The sequence below is a fragment of the Garra rufa genome, chromosome 2 (assembly GCF_049309525.1).
Source record: "Garra rufa chromosome 2, GarRuf1.0, whole genome shotgun sequence".
In the NCBI taxonomy this organism is placed as follows: domain Eukaryota; kingdom Metazoa; phylum Chordata; class Actinopteri; order Cypriniformes; family Cyprinidae; genus Garra; species Garra rufa.
Window position 1 is genome coordinate 218,441 of NC_133362.1, and position 19,735 is coordinate 238,175.

At 36.7% G+C, this 19,735-nt stretch overlaps 1 protein-coding gene across 1 annotated transcript in view; it reads right to left on the reverse strand.

Moving 5' to 3' along the window:
* The window catches only part of dntt (deoxynucleotidyltransferase, terminal), a 203,448-nt gene that overhangs the window by 161,646 nt on the left and 22,067 nt on the right, over window positions 1-19,735 (reverse strand). Inside the window, exon 3 of the mRNA XM_073834512.1 lies at window positions 11,588-11,704. Coding sequence (XP_073690613.1) covers window positions 11,588-11,704 — 117 coding nt within the window. The remainder of the gene's footprint in view (window positions 1-11,587; window positions 11,705-19,735) is intronic.

Consider the following 19,735-nt stretch of genomic DNA (forward strand, 5'->3'; position numbering starts at 1 on the left):
ATTCATAAAACAATGCTGAAAAATAAAATATTGGTTATCCACAAAAAAAATATATTGGGCAGCACAACTGTTTTGAACATCAGAAATGTTTTTTGAGCAGACTAGAGAAATGATGCTGAAAAATCAGCTTTGATCACAGAAATAAGTTGCATTTGAACATATATTCACATAGAAATAAGTTATGATGAATTAAAATATTTTTTAACAATTGTGCTGTTTTTACTGTGTCTTTAATAAAATAAATGCAGCCTTGGTGAGCAAAAGAGACTTCTCTCTAAAACATAAATATATAATAAAAAATATTACAATCGAATAAAAATCTAAAATAAAAGGTATAGGCCTATATGGTTTTGTGGTCCAGGGTCACATATTATACAAAGAAAGAAAATAAAAAGCAAGAAATTGTTTTATTTAGCAGGAATGCATTAAATTAAACAAAAGTGATAGTAAAGTCATTTATAATGTTACAAAGTTTTCTATTTAAAAAAAAGTTGTTCTTTTGAGCTTTCTATTCATAAAACAATGCTGAAAAATTAAATGCATCACAGTTTCAACAAAAATATATTTTTTAGCAGCAAATCAGCTGGTGAAACTGAAGACTGGAGTAATGATGCTGAAAATTCAGCTTTGATCACAGAAATAAATTACATTTTAAAAGATATTCACATAGAAATCAGTTATTATAAATTAAAATATTATTTAACAAATTGTACTGTTTTTACTGTACTTTTAATCAAATAAATAAAGCCTTGCTGAGCAAAAAAATACATAAATATAGATATTTAAAAAATATATTAAAATCAAATAAAAATCTATACAAAAAATGTATATATGTATATATATGTGTGTGTGTGTGTGTGTGTGTGTGTGTGTGTGTGTGTGTGTGTGTACCTGGTATTCATCACGTTGTGGGGACCAAATGTCCCCACAAGGATAGGAATACCAGTAGATTTTGACCTTGTGGGGACATTTCTCAGGTCCCCATGAGGAAACAGGCTTATAAATCATGCACAATTAGTTTTTTTGAGGAAGTAAAAGTGTGCACAATTTCCTGTGAGGGCTAGGTTTAGGTGTAGGGTAGGTGTAGGGCTATAGAAAATACGGTTTGTACAGTATAAAAACCATTACGCCTATGGAATGTCCCCATAAAACATGTAAACCCAACATGTGTGTGTGTGTGTGTGTGTGTGTGTGTGTGTGTGTGTGTGTGTGTGTGACCCTGGACTACAAAACCAGTCATAAGGTTAAATTTTACAAAACTGAGATGTATACATCATATGAAAGCTCAATAAAGCTTTCTATTGATGTATGGTTTGTTAGGATAGGACAATATTTGGCCGAGATACATCTATTTGAAAATCTGGAATCTAAGGGTGCAAAAAAATCAAAATACTGAGAAAATCACCTTTAAAGTTGTCCAAATTAGGTTCTTAACAATGCATATTACTAATCAAAAATTACATTTTGATGTATTTACATTAGGAATTTTACAAAAAATCTTCATGGAACATGATCTTTACATAATTTCCTAATGATTTTTGGCATAAAAGAAAAAAATCAATAATTTTGACCCATACAAAGTATTTTTGGCTATTGCTACAAATATACCCCAGAGACTTAAGACTGGTTTTGTGGTCCAGGGTCACACACACATATATATATATATATATAAGTTGGTCTATTATTATGTATAATCTACTTCAGATAACCTTGTCTCTAAACGGCATGTAAAAACAAAACTACTGGTAACTGGTTGCCATAATCTCTCTTACCAAACTGTGCTGTTTTTAGCCAAAATAATGCAGAATGCACCAGATTTGATGCTGAAAACACTGGCTATGTGCAGGTAAACCTTTCCTGACTCCAGGGAAAACCTGTTTCCAGTTCTGACAAGTGGATTGAAGCATTGACTTCTCTTGTAATCCTTTATTTATGTCAGAATACATTTCAAACTCCAGCTCTGAACGACTCCACAATGCACTCCTGAATCAATGAGGAACATACAGACTCCTGACTATACACCGCCTGCGCAACGTGAACATTTCTCACAGAGGAACTTTTATTTATGACCCCAGAACTGCAGAGCCATTCTGAAAATAATGGATAATGGAGTCGTGAAAAGGCTTTCCAGAGGCTTTCATCCGTGCAGCAGCACATATAATGACCGGCGGATCTGCTGCTGTATGATGTAAATACTAGCTATCAGATGCATCCTGCATCGGGGTAACACGCCGCTTTAATGATGGTCCGTGTGTGCTGGCTTTCATTACCAGACGTGGCCGAGATTCCCGGCCGGCTGTATGATGAAACGCGGGGCGCTGGAGAGCTCGGCCCACGGGGTTGTTAGAGAGATTGATTCAGCCAGGCGGGAAAGACCTTTGCTAGGGCTGCTGTCAGCGCAGCTGCGGCACCAGAGGCCAAGAGACGAAAGCAAACAACATGCGACGACTGCTCATTAATGTCTATTTACACCCTCCACATTAAATCAGCCAGCATTCATTCACACACACGGTTGTGTGTCGGTCAGCCCCGCTATATACCGATGTATTGATCGATGGAGGCCTGGTAAAGATGGAAACTAGAAAACTAGAGTCTAGAGGAGGAGTGATGAGAGAATGCAAGAGTAGCTCTGCTTTTATATATACAGGTGAAGTCAAAAGTTTACATGCAGTACACCTTGCAGAATGTGCAAAATAATAGGGATCATATAAAATGTGTGTTTTTTTTTTATAAGTCTTCAGAAGATTACATACACTTGATTCTTAATACATTGTTGTTGCCTGAATGATCCACAGCTGTGTTTTTTTGTTTAGTGATAGTTGTTCATGAGTCCCTCGTTTTGTCCTGAACAGTTAAACTGCCTGCTGTTCTTCAGAAAAAACAAAAACAAACAAACATATAGGCCTACAGTGCCTTGCAAAAGTATTCATACCCCTTCATTTTTTCACATTTTTTCATTTTTGATTTGTTGCAGCATTATGTGCTTGAAATTAGTTTTTCCCCACATCAATTTACACTAAATACACCATAATAATGACAAAGCAAAAAACAGATTTGCCAATTTAAAAAAAATGTATTAAAAATAAAACACTGAAATAAGTGCATTGCATAAGTATTCATATCCTTAACTCAGTGCATAGTTGAAGCACCTTTACAGCCTCAAGTGTTTTTGGGTCTGATGTGACAAGCTTTGCACATCTGCATTTGGCAATTATCTGCCATTCTTTGCCTCACCTTTTCACCTCTCCATCTCTGTCAGCTTGGATGGGGGCTGGCAGACATTTTCTAGAGTCCTAGTTGTTCCAATAGTCTTCCATTATGGAGAATGCTTCTGTCAACCTTCAATGCGGCAGATTTGTTTCTGAAATCTTCTCTAGATCATCGCCTTAACACAAGTCTGTCACTGAGCTCTACAGGCAGTTATCTTGACCTCAGGACTTTGTTTTTGCTCTGATATGCATTTTCAGCTGTTAGACCTTTTCTGAGAGGTGTGTGTCTTTCTAAATCAGACTCATTCAAATGAATTTGCCACAGTTTAACTCCACTCCAAGTGTAGGAACATCTAGAAGCAATATGAATGCTCCTGAGCTAAATTTCGAGTGTCCCAGAAAAGGGTATGAATACTTATACAACAGAATCTTTTCAGTTTTTTATTTTTAATAAATTTGCACAAATGTAAAAAAAAAAAAACTATTTTTTGCTTGGCCATTATGGAGTAGGGAGTGTAGATTGATGAGGGGAAAAAAGTAATTTAAAGTAGTTTAACATACAGTAAGGCAGCAACATAACAAAATGTGAAAAAAATGAAGGGGTATGAATAATTTCGCAAGGCACTGTAAGAGGGATCATACAAAATGCATGTTATCTCTTATTTAGCACTGACCCAAATAAGATATTTCACATTGAATTGAATTCATAAAAATAACGCCGTTCAAAAGTTTACATGCACCTGATCCTTAATATAGTGTTGTTACCTGAATGATCCACAGCTGTGTTTTTGTTTAGTGATAGTTCTTCATGAGTCCCTAGTTTGTCCTGAACAGTTAAACTGTCTGCTGTTCTTCAGAAAAATCCTTCAGCTCTCACAAAATCTTTGGTTTTTCAGCATTTTTGTGTATTTGAACCCTTTCCAACAATGACTGTATGATTTTGAGATCCATGTTTTCACACTGAGGACAACTGAGGGACTCATATGCAACTATTACAGAAGATTCAAACACTCACTGATGCTCCAGAAGGAAACATGATGCATTAAGAGCCAGGGGGTGAAAACTTTTGACCAGAATGTGCACATTTTTCTTATTTTGCTTGTATTTTTTTATTTAGTACTCTCCTTTAGAAGCTACACAAGATACTTGTTTCCCAGAAGACTAAATAAGTTAAATTTACCCTAGTCTTCAAATTCAAAAGTTTTCACCCTCGGCTCTTAATGCATAGTTTTTCCTTCTGGAGCATCAGTGAGCGTTTGAACCTTCTGTAATAGTTGCATATGAGTCCCTCAGTTGTCCTCAGTGTGAAAAGATGGATCTCTAAATCATACAGTCATTGTTGAAAAGAGTCCAAATAGACAAAAATGCTGAAAAACCAAAGAATTTGTGGGACCTGAAGAATTTTTCTGTTCAGGATAAACAAGAGACTCATGAACAACTATCACTAAATAAAAAACCACAGCTGTGGATCATTCAGCTATCAACGCAGTGTTAAAAATCAGGCCTTTTTATAAATTCAACTGAAATTTATATATGTCTTTTATGTGAAATATCTTAATTAGGCCAGTACTAAATAAATCCCTCTTATTTTGGTAACATTTTGCAGATTCTGCAAGGTGTATGTAAACTTTTGACTATATGTAATATATAAACAAGCAAAAATTCAACCATAACAAAAACAATTACACAGCAAAATGCTAAGATCCTCCCATAACAACCTAATATCACACTGGCAAGCTTTACATGTGTAAACACCCCTAACATTTTATATATGACATTTAACTTGACATGCAAATGCAAATGCTGGACAAACATGCAAAACTCCAGGTGAAGGTTATGCTGAGTAAGAGGAGACATGAGGATCAAATCGATATTGGTGACTCAGGGGAGCTGGGAAAAAGTGTTGTGATTGACAGTCACAGGATGTGTTTTGGTGGATTCATCACGCTCAGGGGCCGCAGTGTTTCTGACACCTGCACACCTGTTACGTCTCAGCCAGACACCTGCAAGCTGATCTCTCCTCACTCTCTCCTCATCATCAGCAAACCGAGACTGAGACTAAACGCTCAACTTCACATCAGCGGCATGACAAACAAAACCGTTCGATTTCAAACTATGTACAGAATGTGGATCAAACCAAATAGACCGATTGTTACTGGTAAACCTAAACAATAATTTAACCTCTTAACTGTCACTGGGTAATTCTACTTTTCAGATTAAAATTAGACCAATCTATCTTTTTGTAACTCAACTGAAAAAGTTATGACCAGGCTTATAGTGAAAAAAAGCATCAACCGAGCCAAACAATAACGCTACAGTGAAAGCGTTTCAAAAAATAAAAATGTAAAAAAAGGTTTAGAAGTCTATGTTTGACCGTAAAGAATTGCACTCTGCTAATACATACTTGTAATTTTGACCTTATTCTCAAAACATTTGGACTTTATTTTCATAATTTTGACTTTGTCAAAATATTTTGACTTTATTCTTGAAACATTTAAAATTTATTCTGGTAATTTGGACTGTATTTTCAAAACATTTTGACTTTATTTTCATAATTTTGATTTTGTCTAAATATTTAGACTTTATTCTTAAAATATTTCAGATTTATTCTCGTAATATTCCGACTTTATTCTCATAATATTCCAACTTTAATCTGATAATATTTCAACTTCATTCTCAAAATATTCCAACTTTATTCTCGCAATATTCCCAATTTATTCTCGTCATATTTCAACTTTATTCTTGTAATATTTAGACTTTATTCTCATAATATTCAGTCTTTATTCTCAAAATATTCAGAATTTTTTTCTCGTAATATTGCAACTTTATTCTCATAATATTCCAACTTTATTCTCGTAATATTCGGACTTTATTGTCAAAATATTCCGACTTTATTCTTGTAATATTCCAAATTTATTCTCGTAATATTCCGACTTTATTCTCGAATATTCCGACTTTATTCTCATAATATTTAAACTTTATTGTCATAATATTCCAACTTTATTCTCATAATATTTCAACTTTATTCTCACAATATTCCGTATTTATTCTCTTAATATTCCGACTTTATTCTCAAAATATTCCGAATTTTTTCTTGTAATATTCCAACTTTATTCTCATAATATTCCAACTTTATTCTTGTAATATTCAGACTTTATTCTCAAAATATTCCAACTTTATTCTCGTAATATTCCCACTTTATTCTCGTAATATTCCACCTTTATTCTCGTAATATTTTGACCTTTTTCTCGTAATATTCCGACGTTATTCTCGTAATATTCTCAATTTATTCTCGTAATATTTTGACTTTATTCTCGTAATATTCCACCTTTATTCTCGTAATATTTTGACTTTATTCTCGTAATATTCCGACGTTATTCTCGTAATATTCTCAATTTATTCTCGTAATATTTTGACTTTATTCTCGTAATATTCCGACGTTATTCTCGTAATATTCCGACTTAATGTTCCGACTTTATTTCCCGTAATATTCCGACTTTATTCTCGTAATATTCCACATTTATTTCCCAAAATATTCCAAATTTATTTCCCATAATATTCCGACTTCATTTTCGTAATATTCCGACTTTATTCTCGTAATATTTCGACTTTATTCTCAAAATATTTCTAATTTATTTAGATATTATTCTCAAAATATTTTGACTTTATCCTTGAAATATTACTACTTTATTTTCATATTATATCGACTTTACTCTTAAAATATTACGACTTTAATCACGTAATCTCAAATTTTTTAGATTCAATTTTTTTTTTTTTTTTTTTTTTTTAAATGTAGCACTAAAACGCATTGTAGAACACAGACCTAAGCCCGGTCCCTCTTTTAAGAAGACAACCAGCAAATTATTACTGAACTAAAAGCATTTAAAAAAAATTTAATTAAGGTTTTAGATGTTTAATTTACTATAAACTAATGCACCCTTCCACTAGGGGGAGGAGCCAGCTAAAAGGATTTTAAAGGCCCAACAAAAAAAAAATTATAACAATATTATTAATTTACTCCAATTTGTTTGGCTTCCTAAAACACAAGTGTGAATGTAATTTAGACTAAGACAGTATACCACAACAAAAAAGAGGGTTGAGTCCCCTTTAAAGTTCAGGTACAATGAGACTTGAGTTTTATAAGTTAAGAACATGGAATGGAGCTTTTAATTTTGAACAATTAAAGTGCATTAGATAGAAGAATTTAACTTTAAAATGCACAAAATGTTAATTTTTTTCAAGTCTTCATTTGTCTTTTTATATATGTATTATCGTAATAAATATTGTATCACAGACTTCATATCGAGATAATATTGTTTCATGAGATTTTAATATGGTTACATCCCTACTAATTTAGCTATGATTGCTAAAATATGAGATAGGTTAGACACAAAAAACAGCATCCCAACAGCTAGAAGCTTATTTACCAATGTACAAAGCATGTGTCAGAAAACGTTTAACCGCTGCAATAAACAGGCTGTAAGTAGACCATTTTGATGCAACATTTCAACATTTAAATATATAAGGACTCAAATGCACAGCCTAGACGAAACCGATGCTATCTCTCTCAAACACCCTAAGCTCATCTCATCTCGTCCTGCTGTTGTTCAACTCATTATTCTCAATAATGTGTTTGCATTGCAGGTGTTTTTCTCTCCTGACATTAGACAATCAAGTCTCTGCTTTCCATTAAAGTATCATATTTGCCAGTGAAAAACAGAAGAGATTTTAATCTGTGCTCTCGGTTACGGTTCACCTCACCCTGTCAGTCTTTGGTGTTTTTCTCTTTCGTCATAATTGATTTATTAACGTTGCTGATCACGAAATACGAGTCGACGCAAATGTCAAATCTGAAACAAAGCATATTCTTACGCTGTTTTTCTCTTGATTAATGTTCAAAGAACCACAGCACATCAGCTGTAATAATCAGCGAGCGACGCCTAGTACATCCAAAAGCTCTTAAACCTCCAGTGTTTGTCAGTCTAATTCTGGCACCAAACACAGTGCAGAAAAAAAAAAAAAGTTTAGCAGTTCTGGCAGCGTCTCAAGAGTTGCTCGCAATTTTTCTCGCAGAGGCTCAAGGTGAATCTGTTATAGGTTTGCGTTCAAGTATCAAATAAATATTTAAAGCAGAACATGACTGAAGTTTTGCTTGACAACTGATAACAGGTCTGTAACCTTCCAAACACAAATCACAAGACCGTCTGGCGATTACGCCTGAGATTCCACTTCTTGTGAAAGAATAAAAACGTCTGCATGTGTTTGTCTACATTTGACTACATCTTTCCTGTTTTTCACCTCACACTAGCCGGTTTTCCATGAGTAATGTTAGATGTACACAATACAATTTCCCATCTCAGATTAAATTCATACACTGGGAAAGATTACTTCTACGCTTAAAAAAATATTTTGGAAACTATAGTTCTCTCCTTAAATACAAAGAGGTCAAACAACAGCACTGCAAAGACTGCTTTTCTTACTTAGATTTTTTTTTTTCTTGTTTCCAGCCAAATTATGTGACCCTGGACCACAAAACCAGTCTTAAGTCGCTGGGGTATATTTGTAGCAATAGCCAAAAATACATTGCATGGGTCAAAATTTTAGATTTTTCTTTTATGCCAAAAATCATTAAGAAATTAAGTAAAGTTCATGTTCCATGAAGATTTTTTGTAAAATTCCTACTGTAAACATATCAAAATGTAATTTTTGATTTGTAATATGCATTGTTAAGAACCTAATTTGGACAACTTTAAAGGTGATTTTCTCAGTCTTTTTGATTTTTTTGCACCCTCAGATTTCTGATTTCAAATAGATGTATCTCAGCCAAATATTGTCCTATCCTAACAAACCATACATCAATAGAAAGCTTATATATGATGTATAAATCTCAGTTTTGACAAATTTAACCTTATGACTGGTTTTGTGATCCAGGGTCACATATATCGAAAAATTCTTAAATCAAGAAGGATTAAAAAGAAAATTATTGTCGTGTTTTCAGAAAAAAGAAGTTAAAATTAAGTGAGTTTTTGCTTGAAACAAACAAAATAATCTGCTAATGGGGTAAAATAAATAATCTAGTTTTCTGCTTAAAATAAGATTATTTTGCTAACCCCATTGGCTGATTATTTTTTCTTGTATTAAGCAAAAACTTCTTTTTTTCTGAAAACAAGGCAATATTTTTTACTCGTCTAGAAAATCTTTCTTGATTTAAGAATTTTTTAGATACTTTGCAGGAAACAAGTCAAAAAAATCAAAGTAAGAAAAGCATTTTTTTGCAGTGAGTTCATCCAAATTTTACAAAAAGCTTGAGGATGTAATTACAATATAAGTCAAACACTGAAGTCAGTTGCTGTTTTTGTCTGAGAAAGATGTTTTGTACCCACACAGAGAAATTTTGGTCAGATTTCATTTTGTAAGCGATTTTTGGAAGTGTCTTTTTTCTTTCGGTTTTCTTTGAATTGTTTGACAACTTGAAAGAGAATATAGGAAAATAAATTTTATTTATTCTATTTATGATATAATCATTTAATTAATTTGTGTTTTCTGGCGCTAAACCTCTCTTTTCTTTATTCAGAGTTGATCCAGACAAGTATATGGAAACTATACAAAAGCTCTGTTCATCCTAAAGCAGTAAAAACACATCTCTAATCCTATTATGTGTCCTCTTATGGTAAAAAAACAAACAAACCTTACATTACAATAGTTAACCTTGGTAACCACAAATTAACCATGGTTCTGCTGCACTAACCATTGTTTTTTTTTTTTATAACTGTACTGTTTTGCACTGTTTAATAAAGAAAGAAATCAGAGATATTAGCGATACATGCTCCAAAATCCCGATCTGATGATGATGATTCGCGATCCACGCTCTGAATTTCCGATTTAAATCAAAAGATTCACAAACTGCTCTGAAGTTCCAATGTAATCAAATAATTCACGATCCGTACTCCGACGTCCCGATCTAAATCAAATGATTCACGATACTCAGAGTTCCAATCTAAAGCAAATAATTTGCAAACCCGCTGTGAAGTCCAGATCAAATGATTCGCAAAACACAATCCCGATCTGAATCAAATGATTCATTTTGCGACACAGTAGTTTAACTGATTTGGAGTTTCAAAAAGCTCAGTTTCACACATCACTATACATTAAAATCATTACAAGCTATGTCGAAATTCGAAAATGATATGGTTTTTGTTAGTGAATCACTTGAACTGAGTGATCGAAGTCACAAGTTTGAATCAATTGGAGCGGTTCCACCGTAAATGACTCACTCAGTTGAATCAGTTTGTCTGCTCCTCTGCTTTTAACATCTCTAGCCATGTTTACACTACACTGTCAGTACTACAACAGACTTAGCTCACTAGTTTTGTGACATAATGCATAATGGGATAAGGTATAGCTTAATTCACTGTATTTTTAATGGTTTGAGCACTGTAACTCAGTTGGTGACAATTCAATAGCAAATCACTTGAAAGCATCCATGCATTGCATACACCATTGAAGTGAAAGTTCAATTTATCAGTGTATATTGTAATAAATATTTGAGGAATTATTGTTGTATCTCATTGTATTAGTCTATATAGTGATATTCAATGGAAAAACAGCAAACTGGAGAAGCAGATGCACACAAAATAACATAACAACAAAGTTAAAGAAAGTAAAACGTCCCATTCAACTGAATTGTGCATGTGTTTTAAACAGGTCTACTACCTTATACTGTATGTTCTTACTCCACAAATGTATTAAATGTGCGTCCTTGTAAGTGCACAGTTTTCTAGCGTATTTAATTGAACTTTTCAGGTAACATCAATGGAATGACCTATTTCAGATTAATTGTTTGATCAAAATTATTACTGGGGACAATTTAGTAGTCGCTGGATATTGGTAGGGACACATCCCTAGCATCCATACTAAATTCTACACCCTTAAAGCAACCATTTAGCAACAACCGGGCACCCTTATGCAAACCCTCTGGTAACCATCCAAAACACTCAAATAACTACTTTACACAGGCAAACACAACTCATATTTTCTTGAAAACATGTAAAAGTCTTGTTATGTCTAAGAGGACAATTTCTAAAAACAAAACATCCTTTAAAAAGGTCACTACACCCCTGTTCTGACATAAATGGTTGTGTTGGTGTTTGTCATGAGAAACGGCACAGTGTACAGCTGAAGCAGCTAATGTGCATGTTAATGGGGACGTGTGTGTGTGTGTGTGGTTCGGCCCCCTTCTGTTCTGTTCATACTGTGCTGCAAGTGGGCCAGAGATTAAAATAACTCGAGAACACCGTGATGTCAGTTTTAAAATAATATTCTCAGTGTCCTTTCCGGTTGGAGTTTGATTAGCAGCACACGTGTGTGTTTGTACTCACTGTAAAGATCTTATTGTGGTTGTTCAATGTTGTTCGTCTCTGGCAAGCATAAGAAGACACAGTGGACTCTTGTTTGGCTGAGGGATGCGCACACGACCTCTGATCCACAGCGGGATTCTGTTCACAGAGAAAGGGAGAGAGACTCATAAATCAATCAGATGATGTTTAGTCAATATTCGATCAATGCAAACAATTGGCACAAACAACTTCACAAAGCCTCTCAAGATTTAATATGTACAGAATCATTTTGCCATACTTAGTTTTATTGGTGTTTGAAAAATAAGTAATTCACAGCATAGCCCTAGTAACAACATAAAATACCCTAGCAACCACATAGCAACATCCTAGCAACCTTAAAAAATTATTAATTCCTAAGCTGCTACTCACAACACTACCCTAACTAACACCTTGCAATGCCCTAGTATACCCAGAACAGCTTAGAAACAAAATACAAAAAAACTAAGCACTAGCAACTACATGGAATACCCTAGAAACCTAAAAACAACATTCAGACAACCGCTCAGATCACTCTAAAAATGACAAAGTAATGCCACTCACAAAACTCTAACTCTACCCTAGTAACCATCCAGGACACCCTAGCAATGCCCTGCCCTAGAACACTGGAGAAACGACATAAAGCCCTAGCAACTACCTAGAATATCCTGGCAACCACATCCTAGCAACCACCCAGATCACCCTAAAAGAAGGCACAGTAACACCCAAGTAACCACAAAGCAACCAACCGGAATACCCTAGAAACCCCTTGGTAAACACCTACAAAAACAATAGAAATGACATAGCAATTCCACCCATATAGTAATATAGTAACCACTCACAACCTCCTGGCTACAACCTAGCAACACCCTAGTAACCACCCAGAACAACCACCAAAAATACACTAGAATTGTATGCCTTTGTAACCACCTAGCTACAGCAAAACAAGCAACTGCCTAGCAACATCCTGGCAACACAACACCCTAGCAACCAACAACTTAAACACAATTACATACCAAATCTCTAGCAACCACCCAGAATTCCCTAGAAACCCCTTGCTAACCATCTAGAACACAAACTAAATGACAGCAATCCCACCCATATAGACATAATGTAAATTGTAGTAAAAACTCACAACCTTCTGGCTACAACCTAGCAACACCCTAGTAACCACCCAGAAAACTCTAGAAACTGCATAGAAACATCCTGACAACCACAGAGCAACACCTTAGCAACCACCCAAAATGCAATCATCCACATCACCCTAAAGCTATTTTTGGAATCAGCAGCACACAATAAAACTAAAACTGACATTAGTAATGCCTAAGTAACCACTCTAGCTACCACTTAGCAACAGCCAAGTAATCACCCAGAACACCCTAGAAACTCCATAGCAACATCCCTGTAACCACCCAGATCACCCTAAAACTGACATCAGTAATGCCTAAGTAACCACTCTAGCTACCACCAAGCAACACCCTAGTAACCACCCAGCAACACTCTGGTAACCACCAAAACACTCTAGAAACTCCATAGCAACATCCTGGTAACCACCCAGATCACCTTAAAATTGACATTAGTAACGCCTAGAGTACCACTATAGCTACCACTTAGCAACACCCAAGTAACCATCCAGAACACCCTAGAAACTCCATAGGAACATCCCAGTAACCACCCAGATCAGCCTAAAATTGACATCAGTAATGCCTAAGTAACCACTCTAGCTACCACCAAGCAACACCCTAGTAACCACCCAGCAACACTCTGGTAACCACCAAAACACTCTAGAAACTCCATAGCAACATCCTGGTAACCACCCAGATCACCTTAAAACTAACATTAGTAATGCCTAAGTAACCACTCTAGCTAACACTTAGCAACACCCTGGTAACCACCCTGAAAACCCTAGAAACTCCTTAGCAACACCCTGGTAACCACCCTAGAAACCACCCAGAATACCAAACCAACTCATGGGAAGCTAGTAGCAACATCCTAGTAAACCAGAAACCGTAACCACCAAGCAACACCCTGGTAACCACCCAGAACACCCTCTAAACAGCATTGCAACACCCTAGCAACCACCTACCACTTACGGCAGGATCTTTTGTGTGGTAAACAGTCATATTATCCTTGCAACATGTGAGAGTCTGGTTACGCCTCCATAGCAACATCCCTGTAACCACCCAGATCACCCTAAAATTGACATCAGTAATGCCTAAGTAACCACTCTAGCTACCACCAAGCAACACCCTAGTAACCACCCAGCAACACTCTGGTAACCACCAAAACACTCTAGAAACTCCATAGCAACATCCTGGTAACCACCCAGATCACCTTAAAATTGACATTAGTAATGACTAGGCAACCACTATAGCCAGTCCCTCCAGAAAAACGCGATTATGCGATCGCATGATTCCATGCATAATCAGCCAAAGTCCGCATATTTATGCGGGGGACGCATTTTTTCAAATACGGCACACTTTCGCCGCATAAATTGCAGATTTCCGCGGGCTTGCTTGATTTCATAATCCCATTTCCGTTTGGGTCTTTGTCTTCGTTCTTTCGAGTACTATTGTGGTCGCGCGTTGCCGCGACATTCTGTCTTGCCTCACTTCATTTTCGCCAGCCTGACCAGTCCACATCAAGTGAACTGGACATCGAGAGATTGTGAGACCCGAATATTAATCCGTGTGGCCGTTTGGCCATCCCCGCACTGTTTCAACTGGAGGACTGTGTTTGTGGGGTTCGTATGGTACCATTAGATTGTTGTGTGGATGAAATTATAAGTTGATGTGAGTGGTTTGAGTGTGGTCTGTTTGTTTATTGTTGGAAGCGTGTGCGAGTGTGTATATGTACGAGTGTGTGAGCGTGAGAAACCGGTACTAAGGGTTGTGAGTTTGCGTGATCTTATGGAGTAAATTTTGTTGTGTGTATATTGTTGATGGACCAGGTGTAATGTGATTGCATCCGTTATTTTGTTGCTTTTCTATTTTTGTTGATCAATTTTTTTTTTATTTGTGTTTATTGATTTGATTTGATTTATGGTCATTTGATTTTTTTTTTTTTTCGTGTTTAGTTGATTTTGACTTGTGACTATTTGATTATATTCTTTTTTGTGTGTGTGTGTGTTTCTTGATTTGTGTCAATTTGATGTTGATTTTGTTAATTTTGTTGGACGGGCTAAGGAGTGCTGACCACTCTAGGTCCATGTTAATGGGTACCCTTGTTCACTGAGTGATTTTGTTCTTCTGATTTTTACACGTGTCATCTGAATACACGTGTGTTTGTGGTGAAATGAGTACATTAGTGTACGTTTGAAGTGCGTAGTGAAGTGGAATTGGGGTAGGTTGGTTATTTCTCCTTGCCATCTGATGTGTTACTTTTAATTTGTCTAATTTGTTTATTTTTTGTTTTGATTTGGAAGCCATATTAACCCCTTGTGTCCTAAATTGTGTCTGTGTGTTTAGCTTTTATCCCAGTAATAATAAAATATTGTACCTTTTTTTCTATATTCACGTCTCTGCTCTATTCTTGTGGGAACAGACCTGGGTGTCTTTGACCATTATTTCCCTGGGAGAGATTCCCAGGGTGGAGTAGTCGATGTTATAATTATAATTGAGTCCAGAATAACGAAATTCACCCCTTACGGTGCTACATCTGGCAATAAGTGTGTTGGGGGAATCACTTTTTTTCTCTCTTTTTCACCAAACCGCAGTTTTTGCAAGTTCCCGCAGTTTTTGCAAGTTCCCGCAATTTCATCGCATAAAATCGCATAAATATCCCGCATATTCAATCGCATTTTTTAAGAAAACGTGCCGCATAATCAAGGATTTTTGCCCGCAACAATCACAAAAAAACGCCGCGTTTTTCTGGAGGGACTGTATAGCTACCACTTAGCAACACCCAAGTAACCACCCAGAACACCCTAGAAACTCCATAGGAACATCCCAGTAACCACCCAGATCAGCCTAAAATTGACGTTAGTACCGCCTAGGCAACCACTCTAGCTACCACTTAGCAATACCCTGGTAACCACCCAGAAAACCCTAGAAACTCCACAGGAACATCCCCGTAACCACACAGATCAGCCTAAAATTGACATTAGTACTGCCTAGGCAACCACTCTAGCTACCTATAAGAATTAATGTGTTTTTGCAATACAATTTCTTTTCCTATTTGGTAGTTGCCTTATGTTTTACAGGGTATTTCAGTTAAGAGTGTGATGATATGGTTCTGTGTGTCGAATAGTTGTTTTTGTGGTGTCTGCCTTCTCAGGGTCATCTGTCGGGCAGGAAACCAGTTCGGTGCGGCTGCACTCTGTTCCTAGAGATTGTTCACTTCCTTATAACTGCTCTGAACTATCTGTATTTTTTCCCTCCCATATGTAGAAGTATTTTCTTAAATGATATGTGAACCCCCGCCTACTTGAAGGTTTGTAAGGGTGCTGTATAAAAGATGGAACTGCCCCATCTTCTTTAGTAGAGAACAACAAACCACTTGTATTGGCATATGGTGTGTTGTTGTCTATTCCAAGCGCGCTTGTTGCTGATCCACTCGACAGACCCGGAAAACTGCAGTGACCCAGAGTAGAAGTTCTTACACTACCACTTAGCAACACCCAGGTAACCACCCAGAACACCCTAGAAACTCCATAGCAACATCTCGGTAACCACCTAGATCACCCTAAAATTAACATTAGTAATGCCTAAGTAACCACTCTAGCTAACACTTAGCAACACCCTGGTAACCACCCAGAAAACCCCAGAAACTCCTTAGCAACACCCTGGTAACAACCCTAGAAACCACCCAGAATGCCAAACCAACTCATGGAAAACTAGTAGCAACATCCTAGTAAACCAGAAACCGTAACCACCAAGCAACACCCTGGTAACCACCCAGAACACCCTCTAAACAGCATTGCAACACCCTAGCAACCACCTACCACTTATGGCAGGATCTTTTGCATGGTAAACAGTCACATTATCCACATGTGAGAACATGTGAGAGTCTGGTTACGCCTGCTGAGCATTTATCTCATCACACAGGAATCACAGGAACAGCACGGTAACGGCAGGAAGCATCAGAATCAATTACAGCTTTATGATTTACAATTATGGCCATAAAAGCTGCAGCAGCTCCAGTTTAGCCCCCATGAATTGGTGTTTGATTTAGACGCTGAAATATTCACCCCCCTCCTGACTCACTAAAGGATTACAGCTCTAATGTCAGCGCTCCTGGAATAATTGCTAGATGCGATGGGAGTCTGTACCCATGAAAATGACCTGCGCAATCATCTCGGCACATTGTGATAATGGCCGATTCAGAGATTCAGCAGGGATAGTGAATGCTAACATGCTGTTCTGACCGCGAGCTATTTTCGAGGCGTCGAGGATGCGAATGAAAAGAGGCCTAATATCTGCGCTCCCCTCCAGCAAAAGCATCGAGCGCTCAGAAGTGAGAAAAATCACCGCCATTATTCGCCGTCAGGGGCGTCACCTTCTTCACAAGCATAAAGAGTCTGCATATAATGCCTGTATTATGACTATTTCAGGGCAAATCAGAAAGTAATCTGGGCTCTTTTCCCCCCAGTTATGATAGTTAAAGGCACTTTCAGATTTAATTTCCTTTGTCATGACACCAGACCTCGCTGACTCTGACTTCACATCCCTTTTCACTGCCACTCAAAAATATTCATTTCCAATGTCTAAAAAAACTGCAATTTCGTCCTAGACAGCGGTAAGACTACATGGAGAAAAAATGGAGAGTCAACAAGGTCTCAAACTGCTTAGACTTGCCAAGTATGAAATCGAAAGTCAGATATTTCCCATCACATTCATGTAAATTCCTCCTAAAAAATTTAAGAGAAACATCTGAGACAAAGCTGATGTTTCAATTTTGTTTTCTGAGCTATTACACATCCCTGCATTTTGGGGAAAATAAATGAATAAATTAATAAATATAAATGTTAAAATTAAAGGCCTAAAATTACCTAATTGAATTAAGCTGAATTCAAATATATTAATAAAAACTTTTCATCCTGTACATTTTTTTTGCAAAATAAACTTTAACTTACAGTATACTTAAAACTTCATGTATAAAACTAAAACTGAAATAAATACATTTAAAATATATTTATTGTTATATAAATAAATATGTATTTACATAATAAATTATAAAACAAAAATAAAACATTTATAAATATAATTTATTAAATAAATATTTATATGGTATTTAAATAAATATTTAACAAATAAACTGAAAATGACTAAAACACAAAATCACTTAAACTTAAACAAAATGTAAAAGTTTAATTACAAAAATTACTAAATTGTAAAATAAACAAAATTATCCTGAAAATGGTTAAATACCATGCTACCATAATAAACATGTTAATTTAAATAAATGCACATTTTTAAATAAATAAGCTGTTTTCACAAAATCTGTCATGTTCTGTGGCTGTTGGATGCACTTAAAGCAGAAAAAACATCAGGCTCATGCTTGCATTTTCTTCCATCACTAGCCATAATTCAAATCTACACATAAAATAATGTGAAAATGGGCTGAGAATTAAACAAATAGCTATAATCTGACTCTGAATCTGATTCAATAATGTGTTTATGCAAAAATATAAAGACTTCTTCACCTTAGAAATAGTTGTCAAAAGCAAAAATGCTACAAAATGCATCATATTTACTGACAAAGTGTGACATGCTCCAGCAAAACAGGCTATATTTGGAATCAGCAGCACACAATAACTAAGAAATATTGGATTTCATTACGCAGATGTGATGCAGGGCAGTTTAATCCAGCATTATCACTTAGCAACATCCCAGTAACCACTCAGATCAGCCTAAAATTAACATTAGTAATGCCTAGGCAACCACTCTAGCTACCACTTAGCAACACCCTAGTAACCACCCAGAACACCCTAGAAACTCCATAGGAACATCCCAGTAACCACCCAGATCAGCCTAAAATTGACATTAGTACTGCCTAGGCAACCACTCTAGCTACCACTTAGCAACACCCTAGTAACCACCCAGAACACCCTAGAAACTCCATAGCAACATCCCAGTAACCACCCAGATCAGCCTAAAATTGACATTAGTACTGCCTAGGCAACCACTCTAGCTACCACTTAGCAACACCCTGGTAATCACCCAGAACACCCTAGAAACTCCATAGCAACATCCCAGTAACCACCCAGATCAGCCTAAAATTGACATTAGTAATGCCTAGGCAACCACTCTAGCTACCACTTAGCAACACCCTAGTAACCACCCAGAACACCCTAGAAACTCCATAGCAACATCCCAGTAACCACCCAGATCAGCCTAAAATTGACATTAGTAATGCTTAGGCAACCACTCTAGCTACCACTTAGCAACACCCTGGTAACCACCCAGAACACCCTAGAAACTCCATAGGAACATCCCAGTAACCACCCAGATCAGCCTAAAATTGACATTAGTAATGCCTAGGCAACCACTCTAGCTACCACTTAGCAACACCCTGGTAATCACCCAGAACACCCTAGAAACTCCATAGCAACATCCCAGTAACCACCCAGATCAGCCTAAAATTGGCATTAGTACTGCCTAGGCAACCAATCTAGCTACCACTTAGCAACACCCTAGTAACCACCCAGAACACCCTAGAAACTCCACAGGAACATCCGGGTAACTACCCAGATCACCTTAAAATTGACATTAGTAATGCCTAGGCAACCACTCTAGCTACCACTTAGCAACACCCTAGTAACCACCCAGAACACCCTAGAAACTCCATAGGAACATCCCAGTAACCACCCAGATCAGCCTAAAATTGACATTAGTAATGCCTAGGCAACCAATCTAGCTACCACTTAGCAACACCCTAGTAACCACCCAGAACACCCTAGAAACTCCACAGGAACATCCGGGTAACTACCCAGATCACCTTAAAATTGACATTAGTAATGCCTAGGCAACCACTCTAGCTACCACTTAGCAACACCCTAGTAACCACCCAGAACACCCTAGAAACTCCATAGGAACATCCCAGTAACCACCCAGATCAGCCTAAAATTGACATTAGTAATGCCTAGGCAACCAATCTAGCTACCACTTAGCAACACCCTAGTAACCACCCAGAACACCCTAGAAACTCCACAGG